The sequence below is a fragment of the Perca fluviatilis genome, chromosome 21 (assembly GCF_010015445.1).
Source record: "Perca fluviatilis chromosome 21, GENO_Pfluv_1.0, whole genome shotgun sequence".
Taxonomy (NCBI): domain Eukaryota; kingdom Metazoa; phylum Chordata; class Actinopteri; order Perciformes; family Percidae; genus Perca; species Perca fluviatilis.
In genome coordinates, this window is record NC_053132.1 from 8,207,307 (window position 1) to 8,221,535 (window position 14,229).

A 14,229-nucleotide genomic window follows, 5' to 3' on the forward strand; every position below is an offset into this window, starting at 1 on the left:
GTACAGCCAAAACAGCTCAGGCCATTCATCCGTATCTTGAGAGGAACTGGAGGAACTATCGCTCGAGAGCAAGAGTACAGTGAAGAGTACAGTGCTCTGCGAAATGGACCAAATCATAGGTCAAGAAACTGCTCCAACAGGTAGTGTGAGAGTGTCTCGTACATGCCTGCTTGACAGAACACATGTTCTAAGAACAGGTGCATGTAGCTTTCAGGACCAGCCTTTCATTTTTACATTCATTGGTCATATTGTATAGCTGGGATCAACAATGTGTTTTGCTATTTAACCAGAAACCTTGCAAGAATGAGATTCATTCTGTCTCAGGTTGAGCTTTTAGAAGCAGTCACACAGGTTTGTGCACGTTTCACCTGAAGTGAATGTTCTGTATGCAGCTCATGTACGATGTGACAGTATTATAGTTTGTGCCTCTCATTTATTACCATTTCATTTGAGTCACAGAGCTAAATGGTTGTTTAACATCATTTATGGCTGTTCTGAAGGTATTTCCAGAATCCTCAAACGCTCTTCTAAAATAAATAAAATATTCTGTTGCACGATAACAAATCTTTTTAACCCATTTCTCAAGTTGCAGCTTTATTTCCTAAACCAGGCAGCCAGATTTGACATTATGTCTTTGCTCATTTGTAAAATGCAAGCTGTTGAAAAAACGTTTAATTTTGGCTAACGTTGTACAAATGAATACAGTCACAGCTTGGAAAACGGGTTGAAAATATTTTTTATTGTTCAACAGACTGAATATTTTTTCATCCAGACGATCAGAAGAGTCTTTTGATGATTCTGGAAACAGAAGGTTGTGTTGTTAAATGAGGTTCTTGGTTTTTTTAAGATTGCTGGCTATTAAGTTTTCAGAAAAAACTGACGCTTACCTCTGTGACTCAGACATAATGGTGACACACGAGAGGCACAAACTGATGCTAAGGCAGGCTTAAGAATATGTTTATAAACATTATGATTATTGGGTACGGGATTGTTGAGTAAGGCTCACACCCAGCATGCAAAGCAAGAAAAGAAAAAGCAAAAAGTCAGCATTTTTCTTGACTTCAGTTTGTGTCTCTTAGACACGTTGCAATATTGATCTAAAAAAGTAATGTAGCAATACAGCTTGCTTTGTCAAGAGTTGCATGACTCATATGCACGGGAATGTCTTCTCTGTCATTACTATTTGTAAAATGTTTTTGTGCAGTTGTAATGACGTGCTTAATCACAGTGAGCCTATCATTCAGTACATCCAACTTTGAATATTATGGTGCTTTGCTGCAGTTATTAGTGCAGAGCAGAAGCTTCCAAGAACCCAAAAATCGCAGCTGAAGAACTGAATACTTTGGTTTTCAGTTTGTTTGCATGCTGACTGATATTTACTTCCACCTGCAAATGTCAAGGTGGCACCCTTGCAAAAGAGCGGAGTTTCCATTTAAAGCTGCTTCAGAGAGCATTGCAACATCTGGTAGTTAGACAATTCCCCTCCTACACAGAAAACACTTCACCTACAGACTAAGAGTGGGACACATTGGTTGGTTTTGCACATCGGCATGAAAACCTGGCCTGAAGTGCAAAGATGAGAATGTGATAAGCTGATGGATTCCACGTTGGGCATTTCTGGAGTTATCCTGGATTCTGGGCCATGAGGAGTGTGATGTAAGAGGAGGTGGAGCCAGATTGATTCAATAGCTCAACTGTGTGCTTTGTGGCGTGATTTGGGCCCCAATTTGGTACTCCATTGTTGGATTGGATGAGCACTAATGTGGTTAAGTAATCAAGCAGATTGCTGCTTCATGCATTGCTGAGGGCAGAGAGTTGTCAGCTCTGCGCTGAAGGATGGAAATCATGCTCGAAAACATTGCTCAAAATCTAAACACAAAAAGAATTACAGTGCCTTGCGAAAGTATTCGGCCCCCTTGAACTTTTCGACCTTTTGCCACATTTCAGGCCTCAAACATAAAGATATAAAACTGTAATTTTTTGTGAAGAATCAACAACAAGTGGGACACAATCATGAAGTGGAACGAAATTCATTGGATATTTCAAACCTTTTAAACAAATAAAAAACTGAAATATTGGGCGTGCAAAATTATTCAGCCCCCTTAAGTTAATACTTTGTAGCGCCACCTTTTGCTGCGATTACAGCTGTAAGTCGCTTGGGGTATGTCTCTATCAGTTTTGCACATCGAGAGACTGACATTTTTGCCCATTCCTCCTTGCAAAACAGCTCGAGCTCAGTGAGGTTGGATGGAGAGCGTTTGTGAACAGCAGTTTTCAGTTCTTTCCACAGATTCTCGATTGGATTCAGGTCTGGACTTTGACTTGGCCATTCTAACACCTGGATATGTTTATTTGTGAACCATTCCATTGTAGATTTTGCTTTATGTTTTGGATCATTGTCTTGTTGGAAGACAAATCTCCGTCCCAGTCTCAGGTCTTTTGCAGACTCCATCAGGTTTTCTTCCAGAATGGTCCTGTATTTGGCTCCATCCATCTTCCCATCAATTTTAACCATCTTCCCTGTCCCTGCTGAAGAAAAGCAGGCCCAAACCATGATGCTGCCACCACCATGTTTGACAGTGGGGATGGTGCGTTCAGGGTGATGAGCTGTGTTGCTTTTACGCCAAACATAACGTTTTGCATTGTTGCCAAAAAGTTCGATTTTGGTTTCATCTGACCACAGCACCTTCTTCCACATGTTTGGTGTGTCTCCCAGGTGGCTTTTGGCAAACTTTAAACGACACTTTTATGGATATCTTTAAGAAATGGCTTTCTTCTTGCCACTCTTCCATAAAGGCCAGATTTGTGCAGTATAACGACTGATTGTTGTCCTATGGACAGAGTCTCCCACCCTCAGCTGTAGATCTCTGCAGTTCATCCAGAGTGATCATGGGCCTCTTGACTGCATCTCTGATCAGTCTTCTCATTGTATGAGCTGAAAGTTTAGAGGGACGGCCGGGTCTTCGATTTGTAGTGGTCTGATACTCCTTCCATTTCAATATTATCGCTTGCACAGTGCTCCTTGGGATGTTTAAAGCTTGGGAAATCTTTTTGTATCCAAACCCGGGCTTTAAACTTCTCCACACCAGTATCTCGGACCTGCCTGGTGTGTTTCCTTGTTCTTCATGATGCTCTCTTGCGCTTTAAACGGACCTCTGAGACTATCACAGAGCAGGTGCATTTATACGGAGACTTGATTACACACAGCTGGATTCTATTTATCATCATTAGTCATTTAGGTCAACATTGGATCATTCAGAGATCCTCACTCGAACTTCTGGAGAGAGTTTGCTGCACTGAAAGTAAAGGGGCTGAATAATTTTGCACGCCCACTTTTTCAGTTTTTTATTTGTTAAAAAAGTTTGAAATAGCCAATGAATTTCGTTCCACTTCATAATTGGGACCCACTTGTTGTTGATTCTTCACAAAAAATTACAGTTTTATATCTTTATGTTTGAGGCCTGAAATGTGGCAAAAGGTCGAAACGTTCAAGGGGGCCGAATACTTTCGCAAGGCACTGTATGTGATTAAAGGTACTCTAAGCGATGTCACGCGTTTTTTAGGCTACAACATTTTTTGTCACATACAGCAAACATCTCCTCACTATCCACGAGCTGCCGGTCCCCCAAACACACTGTAAAAAAAATGCGGTCTCTGTAGACAGCCTAGGGTCCACACACGGCAACAAAAACAAAGTGGTCCAACCTGGACCATGCAAACATACACAAACCGTGTTCCAGTGTTCAGCCAATAACGGGAACAAGAAGGATTTTTTTTTGGGGGGGGGGGGGTAGTGCGCTGAAGCACAGAAGGGAGGGAACGGGATGAGGAGGTCTTTGTTTTGTTTGAAAATACTTTGAACGTCAACAAGAAGTAACGTCACCCAACATCGCTTTGAGCACCTTTAAATATCCACTTCCATCCTTCAAGTCAAACAAACTAAATATAAACGCAACTCTGCAGGGACTTAAAATACATCCTTCACCAGAATCTCAAAAATCTGACGCAACAGTATAATCTTTTCAAGGTTTTTCCAAAGCACATTTGAATGGCAAGCTATACTCTGTCCAGGCACTGCATGTGAAATGTTTTGGATGCTCCAGGAAGTATTGATTGACCACAGCCGTGACACACACTGGAACTTCTGAAACAATCGACAAGCATAGATGTAGCAGTATTAAACACCAGAGTTAACCACAGGCCTCAAACCTAATTTGAGATTAACCCTAGCCCCAAAAACCTCTACAAATATAGCTACAAAGTGCTGTGCCTGCTGTCTGAAAGACAGGCTCATGGTGCCCCATGTAGAAGGAAGTGAAGGTTGAACAATTGGCCAATAAACCAGACTTCCTCTTTCAAGCCTCGTGGACTCTGCAAGTTTAAACAAAACAATGTCTCATCAGAATAGCCAGTCAAAAGCAGTTCTCCCATATTATTGTCAGGAATTATTGCTTCCCTTTTTTTTCCAATCATTGTCTGAGTGACCTACTGTACTACTAGAGGGTCGAGTACTGTACATTTTAGAGCAAAACATAAACAAACTTTTCATAGCTTGTTCCCTATAGTCTTCTTTTGGGTATAACCCCTGTTTTTTTTTTTTTAACAAAGTTTATTTCTAAGTTTTGTTAATTTGTTAATACAATTTGACAGTTCACTATTGACACATTCAAACTTAAATACCCCCCCCCCCCCTTCCATGGCAACATCCGAGGGTATTCAACTTAAGCTATGAAAAAAAGAAATAACAATAAAGAAAAAGATAATTACATGCAAAAGATAAAATAAATAATTAAGTAAATAGACAAACCAAGACCTAAAACATAAACTAAAAATAAACAAGTTTTTCTATATGTACAAATGCTATGATGATATCAACAAACAGTTCAATACTTCATGTCCACACAGGGGCTGAAGCATCAGAATGACTAAAAAGGCAGGTACTCTTTAAAAATTTTTCCATGAATTGTCTTCATTTTTTGTCATATGGGCAAACAAGCAGGAAGTAGCTTGAAGTGACCTGCACAGTTTATGTTGCTCCCTCTATTGGACCCACTTCTATTTTTTGTTTTCATTGTCTCTTTCTGTTTTTGGCTCTTAGGGCACACAGACAGTTACCCTCTATCTCCCTACCCTGTGCACAGGAATTCATGCATATGACACACAAACACACACACACACACACACACACGCACACGCACACGCACACACACACACACACACACACACACACACACACACACACACACACACACACACCTCACCCACTCACACAGCCCCTTCCTGCTGCTGTTGTAACAGAGCTCACAGTTCTCCTTTCTATCTGGGCTGCAACGGTCACAGCTGCTGCGAGAGAAGGATGTGTGCGTCAAGGGTGTGCTCATGAAAGTACATTCGCCTCTCTCCCATCACAAGTCGATTAAACGTGCTCTCACGCTTGAGCCGCTTCAGTTCGGTGTCCATTTGTATATTTGGATATATGGCTCCTCTAAATAGAACAATATAAACATGGTGGACACGTACTCCAGGGTTTGGTCAAGTCACGGGGCCAAGCGAGGCTTGACTCTGCCGGTGGTTCCTCAGGTACGTGATCACGCTGACATTAAAGCAGCTTTTATTCCTACTTTGTAAAATTTCAGTCTCTGTGGTCAGCGTGCTTTATATGATTTATATGTTTTGATGACACTCTTGCTTCCTGCTTTGGGTAAACACGCTACCCCTGCACTTGTTTCTTTTCCTGTACTGAGTAAAACGGCAATAACAGAGAAGTGACTACTGAACGCTGTTGCTTAAAAGCTCATCCATTGTGAATGTTGGTTTTATATTTTTAGTTTGGGAGTTAAAGAACTCTTTCATGTGTTCTTATGTGTTAAAATGGCGCGGGCTTCAGTCTCAAACATGTCATTTTCATCTGAAAGCAGCAGCAAGAAAGTTGGTAATCATGGGTTTAGGTCTGAATTTGACAGTTTCGTTTTTTGACATCTGCTGTCTACAGTGACGGACTGGCCATCTGGAATTTGGGCAAATGCCAGAAGGGACACTACTGATACTTTGTTTTTGGTTATTTTATGCATGCAGCCACAAATATTCAAGATTGTACTGCGGCGAGGTGTGTGGAAAGATTCCATCGGAAGACAGAGTTACTAATTTCCAAGCTAGGTTACTGACAACAATAGTGCCGTTGTGTTGCAAATGCCAGGGCCATTTTTTTATCCCAGTCCGTCACTGACTGTCAATGAATATCTCAGTCAGACATTGGGAAAACTCCTTGTATCACAATGACCAATCCAGAGAACAGAAGTGTTATGATGTGTAATATCATACAGAAATATAGTACATAGCTGCGTCAAAAAACAACAACGACTGAACATTTTACAATATTACTCAAAATATTAATTTTCCTTCAAAGTTTTGTGTTTTATGGTAAAGACAACAGACATGTTTTCTGTCATTTAGACAGAAAAGTTGATAGTGTCACAGTCCCCGTAAACAACGCAGAGATTCTAACATAGAACCAGTGGTGAGTGGAGCTTTTACATCCTTTACTTCACTAAAAGCACCAATACATTAGTTTAGAAATACTCTCCTTTACATGTAAGTAAGTCCTGCATTCAGAAGACAAAGTATTGTCAGGAAAATGTAATAAAAGTATCAAAAGTAAAAGTACTCCTTCAGAAAAATGGCACCTGTGAGTCATATGTTTACCCATGACATCACTTACTGATGCATAAATATGTGGGCAACATTTTAACTTCTTTATACAAACTTTAAATATTTCAGTGGTTCCCATGAAGTTGTATTCATTTTTTGGACTCTTCTCCTATCTTAGTTTTTTATTAAATAATGAACAATCTTACCTCATTAAACCTTTAAACTGTTATTTAAATGAAACAAACTGAGAGGAAAAATGTCTGTTTGTTTTGTAAGGGGTCACAAGTCAAAAAAAAGGTGGGAACTGGTTTAATCTATTTTACAAAATAAAATGTTTGTGTACGTAAAATCTTGAAAAGTAACTGTCAAATAAATGAAGTGGAGTACCTCAAAATTGTACTGTAGTAGTGTAGTAGGGTAAATGTACTGATTTTGATATATTTGCATGCAAGTATTCAATGGTATTCCCTTCAAAGTGATGACAATCTATCACACCTTGATGAGTAGACTCGCTTTGGCAGAAACAACAAAACATCTCTGCCAAAGCGAGTCCTTTCACACCTCAGAGCAGAGAAAAAAGAAGATTCTCGCACACACACGTGTCAACCTCTGCATTAGTTTATTGGTCGACGTTTCACAGCGACCTTTCTCAAGACATGTAGAAACTGTAATCTGTCACACCCTAGCATCATGGCGTTTGTTGTGCTGATATGCATCTGCATGTACAGTTCTCCTTTTATTGCGTGGGGGCACTCCAGTGTAGCTACTTCAGAGATCAATGATGCAGCTCTTTCATTTCCTCTGTCTGTCTCCGTGGCGTTGTGTTGTGTTGTTGGAATCAATCTGTTTAGGGGTCAGTTGTCTGTTTGTCCGCATCAATTGCCTCGTGGTTAGATTGAGATCAATAATGAAGCAATGTCAGCAAAGTGATAACATTGAATAGACAGATGGAAACTACAGCTGATCATGAAATCCATTATGTGGAAATGCTCTCCTCCCCTTATTATAAGGTGTATCCATGTTAACCACTTTTATTTTTATGGCCTGAGCTCCTCAGCCAAAGTGGTGGAAGTATTCAGATCCTCTACTTGAGTAAAAGTAGCAATTCCACAATGTAAATAGTCTGCGTTACAAGCAAAAGTCCTGCATTCAAAAGCTTACTTACAGAAATATTTTGTCTATATTTACGTTCTATTTACATATTTTCCTAAACACGTGAAAAATATCTGTCATTGTAGTAATAATACTGTATTCAACCAGTTTGTAATTTAAATCAATTTGTTTAAAAATGCCCTAGAAAGGAGCACTAGAATAAGGCAGGCAGGTTTTGGGGCACCTTGGTACCTCACCTGCCAGAGTGTGCGGCCCTTATTCAAAGGTTAAAGTTCTGACCGCAGCGGCCGCGGGTTCGACTCCGACCCGTGGCCCTTTGCTGCATGTCGTCCCCTCTCTCTCGTCCCTTTCCTGCTAATCAGCTGTGCTATCAATAAAGACAAAACGGCAAACAAAAACTTTAAAGAATAAGGCAGGTTGCTGCAAAAGAATTTATTTAGAATTTATAAAATACTTGAAATAAGTGGATTTGCATTAACAATGAGAAAAAAACACGTTAAGGACTTAATTACAGAATAAAATGAGTTGATACGAAGTAGATTTTATGCACTGAACAATGCATTATATTTTTGAATTAGATCGTGGTTTGTATGAAACTACAGCTGTTAAATCAATTTAGTACAGTAAAAAGTACAATATTTGCTTCTGAAATGTGGAATTGAAGTATAAAGTACAATAACTTTGAACTACTCACGTAAAGTACCTCAAAATTTAAGTACAGTGCAGGAGTAAATTAACTTAGTTTCTGGCACTGCCTGTTGGCGTTTAATGACCTGTCTCTTTTTTTATAACTGCATATTTACCAGACAGATGCAGCATAGACACACACAGGTCTCAGGTCTTGATAAATATAGCCCATGAGGCTAGCTCAGAGACAAGAGGTAGTTAGAGTCGGAAAGAGTGTAGTTTCTTTGTGCCACCATGAAGGCGTATGAAAGAGTCTGCAGGGCGGTAGATAATTGGCTCAGTGGTGCACAGGTGAGATATTAACAACTTTAAAGAAATATCACATTATTTTTATCCCATTTTGAGTCTAATGGTGACACTTTGCATTGCATCACAGTTTCAGAGTGCTGAGGACAGAGGCAGCCTTTCATCACATCTGAGTTTCACTCGCAATTGACGTTCTTTAAACAAATTAGTTGTGATGATCTGGCTTTTTGCATGCCATGCTCCAAGTCAAAGAGTGTGGAGATCTGTTCATGAAAGTAACATGACAGGGAGGTTTTTAACAGCTTCTCTCTAATAGACAGAAAATGAAAATGCAGTTTTTATTAGAGCAATGAAACGCTGAATGCTTTTATTCATTATAGGGCAGGTAGCTGCTTTCCAGTGGGGCGAGGCAATGTCTGATGATGGTGCTGAAGTTTAACCTAGTTTTTTAGTCCTCTGCAGTTGGCCTGTGCGGCAAGATGCTGTCATTGGTATGGTAGTTCATCTTTTTATTATTATCTAGCATTCATCTTGGCTATTTTAGCAAAACAGCTCACAGATAAGGCATGTTAGTCTGCTTTGACTAATACAGACATAACCACTGGGCATTTCGACAAAAGAAATGCGTAGTGTGTAGATGTTTTTGAAAATGAGACTTAAGTTAGGTAATGATCATTATTGTGGGAGGAACGTCTCTGTGGCATGTGTGTTTTTTTTTCAGCAACTTCCTGTGCTCTGTAAGATGCGGAAGGCTGACTTACTAAGAGCTGTTCTGTAGTGAGAGCAGTGGGCTGAATGCTGGTACTTGACACTGCTTGACATACAAGTACAAGCACACCAAACACTGTCATTTGCAAGCTTGTTTTACTTACTTGCTTTACAAAAGCACACACACTGTTCTCATATTAATAATATGAGAACAGTGTGTGTGAAGATAATATGATATTATCTTTAGTTCTTGTTCTGTATAGAAGCACCTTGAGTTTCTACACATTCATTTTTTGCCATTTCCACAGGTGGGGAATGAAAGTCTCCGGTCAGCCGTGTACGTCAATGTAGCACAACTTCGCCAAAGCATCTCCGAGTCTCCCCCCTCGGCTCCTTCGTCCTACTCTCCTTCCTACCTTGACCCAGAGGGATGGGAGGCGCACGTTGATCAAGAAAGTGGACAGGAGTACTACTACCACCCCACCACGGGGCGCACCACCTGGGACAACCCTTATCTAGACTCCCCCACAGACCCTGAGCCGCCTTGTTCCCCCTCACCTCCTCAGTCACCCACCCTTTCTCCTTCCCCCGCCTCCCCCCCTGCGTGGATCTCAGACTGGGAGCAGTTGGTGGATGAGACCAGCGGTCGCCCATACTTCTACAACCAGATGTCTGGGGAGACGTCCTGGGAGCCTCCAGAGCATCTGAGCCCGTACCCCCCTCTGATGGAGCCGATGAGTGTGCACAGGTTTCACGAGGACGGGCCGGTAAGGACAGCCTGGCTGCTCCACTTAGCCTCTCTCCGTCTCCTGTTTTAGCTTCACCCAGGGGAAAGCTGTAAATACAGTCTGCTTTTAATGGAATTAAATCTCCTGCACCTACATAGCAGACAGGACTCATTTTCATTTGGAAAGCTCACAGTTCCAGTGCAGAATGTCCCCGACCGTAGTGTCCGTAACTTCAAAAGACTTTCGTCCTCATTTTGAATTTATTTAATGAGTGTTCCAGGCAGTCAGGGGGATTCAAGATATATCAGGAAGTGTTCAAATGCTTCAGTTCATAGGAACATCTCGAAGACGTTATTCACACATTAAATTGCTTTCAGCTGTTCAAGCAACAAGTGACCCCTTTTTCTGCCACTTGATGACTTTTTTGAGCTAGAAAAAAGAATACTTTGAGGCCGTGGAACTGCTGCGACTTATTTATCAAAGTCATGGAAGAGTCGTTGAGCTCTGTATCTGGGTCATTGTGGGAAATTATTAGTCAGTGAAATGTAGCAACATTTTAACCCAAAAACTGAATTAAGGCAAAGACCATTGTCAGTGTTAGGTCTATTTATTACTGCAATGGCTTTTTTTTTTCAATATGCTTATTCGCTGTATGACTTAGATGGCAAGCTTGATACCACTCTCAATGTCCGTTAAATATGAAGCTACAGCCAGTAGCTAATTAGCTTAGTTTAGCACAATGACTGGAAACAAAGGAAAGCAGCTAGCCTGGCTCTGTCGAAAGGTCACAAAGCAGCTCTAAAGCTCTTCAGAAAGTAACAACCCAAAATTGTTGTTTTTACAGTTTTTTGGACAGATTAAACAAGATACATCTTGATAATTAGTAGGCTTTAGATGTGCTGTTAGCTGGATTTTAAGAGCCAAGCTAGCTGTTTCCATCTGTTTCCAGTCATTGTGCTAAGCTAATCTAAGCTAAACAACATTTTCATATTTACTGACCAACAACGAGGGATGAGAGTGGTATCAATAATAAAAATCTTGAGCATTTTTTTTTTAACCAGAAAGGTATGAAGAAGACAAACATTTATTCTCCAAAATGATGTTATAACATGTTTAATTATCAAATCTTTGCATTTTTGTGTAATGCTAAAGATTTTTCCCTCTTCGGGACTCCACAAACTGCACAAAACTAATAGACATATGTGTTTTAATGTACAGTGTGTTTCCATCCCCAGCCTCCCCTACCTGAGGAGGACTACCCCTCGGAGGATTACCCAGCTGCTGATCATCCAGAGGGATACCAGGATCTCCTCGCGGCGGGCCCTCCCACCCTCCCTAAAGAGTACACCCTCAGTCATGTGAGCCAGACCATCATCCCCCGGGCCAACCTGGACCGCAGCACCCAAATGGGTTGGAACCTCAGTGTGGAGCCCAACGGGACTTGGGTGTTCACCAGTGAACACTCTCCAGAGCAGGTAGCTCCATGGACTGACTGTGGAAGATGGAATTTAAGACCACAAAGGTCCTAAATACAGTTAAGGTTCATTTCAGCCTGCAAAACAGTATTGGGTAAACAAGATATTTCTACCATGATGTCTGATTGCAGATAGCACTTTCTTTGAAGTGTGCTGAAGTCTTTACAATGTAGAATAATGTTAAACAATCACACAAGGAGCAGAAAAGTTTTGTTTAGTGTTGGGGAAGTTACTCCTATCTATTATTTATATTATAATTTATTTATAAGCATAAATATTTTTTACTGAATATTCATGAGGCAAGGCAGCTTTATGTATAAATCACATTTCAGCAACAATGCAATTCAAAGTGCTGTACATAAATCTTAAAAAAAACAGTTTAAACTGCAAGAATATAACAACAGCTAAAATAGAACACCGGGTATGAAATACATAAATAAAAGTTAGGGTGCTGTGTAAGAAATCAACAATTACTTTAAAAAAGGCAGCATCAAATGGAAAATTCTTCAGCATTTGTTTAAAAGAACTGAGAGTTGCAGCGGACCTGCAGTTTTCTGGGAGTTTGTTCCAGATATGCGTTGCATAAAAACTGAAAGGATAGGAAAGAAGCCTTTATATTATGAGCTATTTTAGATTAAAGTCATTTTCTTTCAAGCCAGTCAGTGGATTTCTTATTGGGGAAAACAACATTGATTTAGAATCATCTTTAACTACGAAATCTTTTTTGTGTAACAGTGGATCAAGTCTGTGGATGAGCGAGGGCAGACCTACTACTACCTGAGAGACGGCTCCAGGTCTCTGTGGAACCTGCCTGAGGTAAGATCCTTCACTACATGGGGATCAATTAGAAACACTTTGTTCTTATTAAGCAGAAGATGGCAAAACATATATCATTCAGGACACTAATTCAGCCAAAAAGTACCTTTTTAATGTCCTCTTGTCTGGTTTGAAGTAAAACAGGTCCTTCAAGATTCAAAATTATTGAAATTTGACTCAACTAAAATGTATTTCGGCCCCTCCAGGTCCCTCTACCTCCTGGTCAGTCCAGGATGGAGAATGGTGTTGAGGCAGACAATCAGTCAGTCATCAAAAACTGGAGACACACCATGGGACCTGTACAGCTCAGCTCAGCCCAGAGTGATGGGGTACTTACATACTTTCACACACACATACACACTCAGAACTGCATGAACATGCACATGCTGTATCACACATCCAGGGTGTGTCAGCCGGCTTAAACAGAAAGCTTTAGTCAGGCAGAAGTGAGGGCAAGTCCCTGTTCAGCAACTGACACTCCCAGATTTTTAAACCCTTATTTAGCAAGGCAAATCAGCTGCAGGGCACTCGTATGTACAGGGGGAAGGAAGACTGCAATTGTACGCAAACACTTGGGAGTTGCTGGATAAGTAAGGGCTTTTTCCTACTAAGCAGTCAGGGGTTCAACACGTAGCTCAAGGGCACAGCAGTGGTAGCATTTACTGTAAGGGTTGAGGTCAGGGCTCTGTGCAGACCGGTCAAGTTCTTCCAAAATAAACTGAGAAAACATGTTTTTGAAATACTAAGGCTATGTTCACACTTGGCGTCTTTTTTTAAAGCTATAGTGCTCTAGCTAGGATACTGTAGCAGTAGCTGTTGTTATAGCAACATAAGATGCCCATTGGCTGCTTTTTGGAACCAAACCGCTGCCAGCTTGTTTTTTTTTTACTACAAAAGTGCTCTAGTCAACTTTTTCTTGTCGAAAAAGATGCCACGTGTGAACATAGCCTAAAATATCCAAAATATCATGGTTTTCTGCAGCATTGGGATTTGAACTTCGGGGCCCAAACCATGATTAACAGCCCCAGGCCAAACGTACACCGAAATATCTGGACGCATCTGGCAATGCAGTGTCTGTTTTTATTAATGTGAAGAATGAAAGTGATGACTATGGAGGCTTGGTTTAAAGAAGCACTTGTGAATTTTATTACAGATTTTCTTTTTTGTACTGTATGTAGAACCATTAGACACATAAACACAACGAACACAAGAAAAAGAATATGATTAAATGAAAAAGGAAAGCAGCTAAATATGTCAAAGAAATTGTGTTGTTATGCTACTGATATTTTTGACCATTTTCTACTGTATTATGAAGTTGTTGTTTTTTACAATCACAGCTACTCAAGAGACCACAGAAATGTAAATCTTATTTGGTGATTTTATGAATTCTAAATCCTAAAATCTCCTTCTCCTGTTGTTCAGAGGTTCGTCCCATCTCACAGGAGGAACACGTCCGACTACAGCAGCGACAGCTCCAGTACAGGAAACTCTCCAGAGACGCAACATAACGTGAGCTGTTACTTGTTACTCTCCAGAATAACTCCAGTCTATAATAGTTAGTTAGCCATTAAGCACTGTGAGCTGCCTCATATCTGAGTGGTGTTCTGTTTCTCTCTCTTAAGGCTATTGGGTTTAGACCCTGGAGAAACCCCTATTATCTGACCTCCAGGTGGCTGCGCTATAATGTGGGTTGTTAGTTTGAGCGTTCACCTGAGCTTGACTCATAGATAGCAGTGTCTATCTGTGATGGGTGAAAGGTGTGACTTTAGATCACTCAAGGAGCATTAGTTGCACGTGAACAGACTTGT

At 40.6% G+C, this 14,229-nt stretch overlaps 1 protein-coding gene across 5 annotated transcripts in view; it reads left to right on the top strand.

The window, feature by feature from the left end:
• arhgap27 (Rho GTPase activating protein 27) overlaps nucleotides 1–14,229 on the top strand; it is a 28,002-nt gene that overhangs the window by 5,677 nt on the left and 8,096 nt on the right. For 2 of the 5 annotated variants that reach the window (XM_039787860.1, XM_039787861.1), the window contains exons 3-8: nucleotides 9,711–10,169; nucleotides 11,366–11,605; nucleotides 12,341–12,421; nucleotides 12,628–12,750; nucleotides 13,844–13,930; nucleotides 14,044–14,106. In XM_039787860.1, the coding sequence (XP_039643794.1) occupies nucleotides 9,711–10,169; nucleotides 11,366–11,605; nucleotides 12,341–12,421; nucleotides 12,628–12,750; nucleotides 13,844–13,930; nucleotides 14,044–14,106 (1,053 nt within the window). The remainder of the gene's footprint in view (nucleotides 1–9,710; nucleotides 10,170–11,365; nucleotides 11,606–12,340; nucleotides 12,422–12,627; nucleotides 12,751–13,843; nucleotides 13,931–14,043; nucleotides 14,107–14,229) is intronic. The other 3 variants (XM_039787863.1, XM_039787862.1, XM_039787864.1) reach the window with 3 other exon arrangements.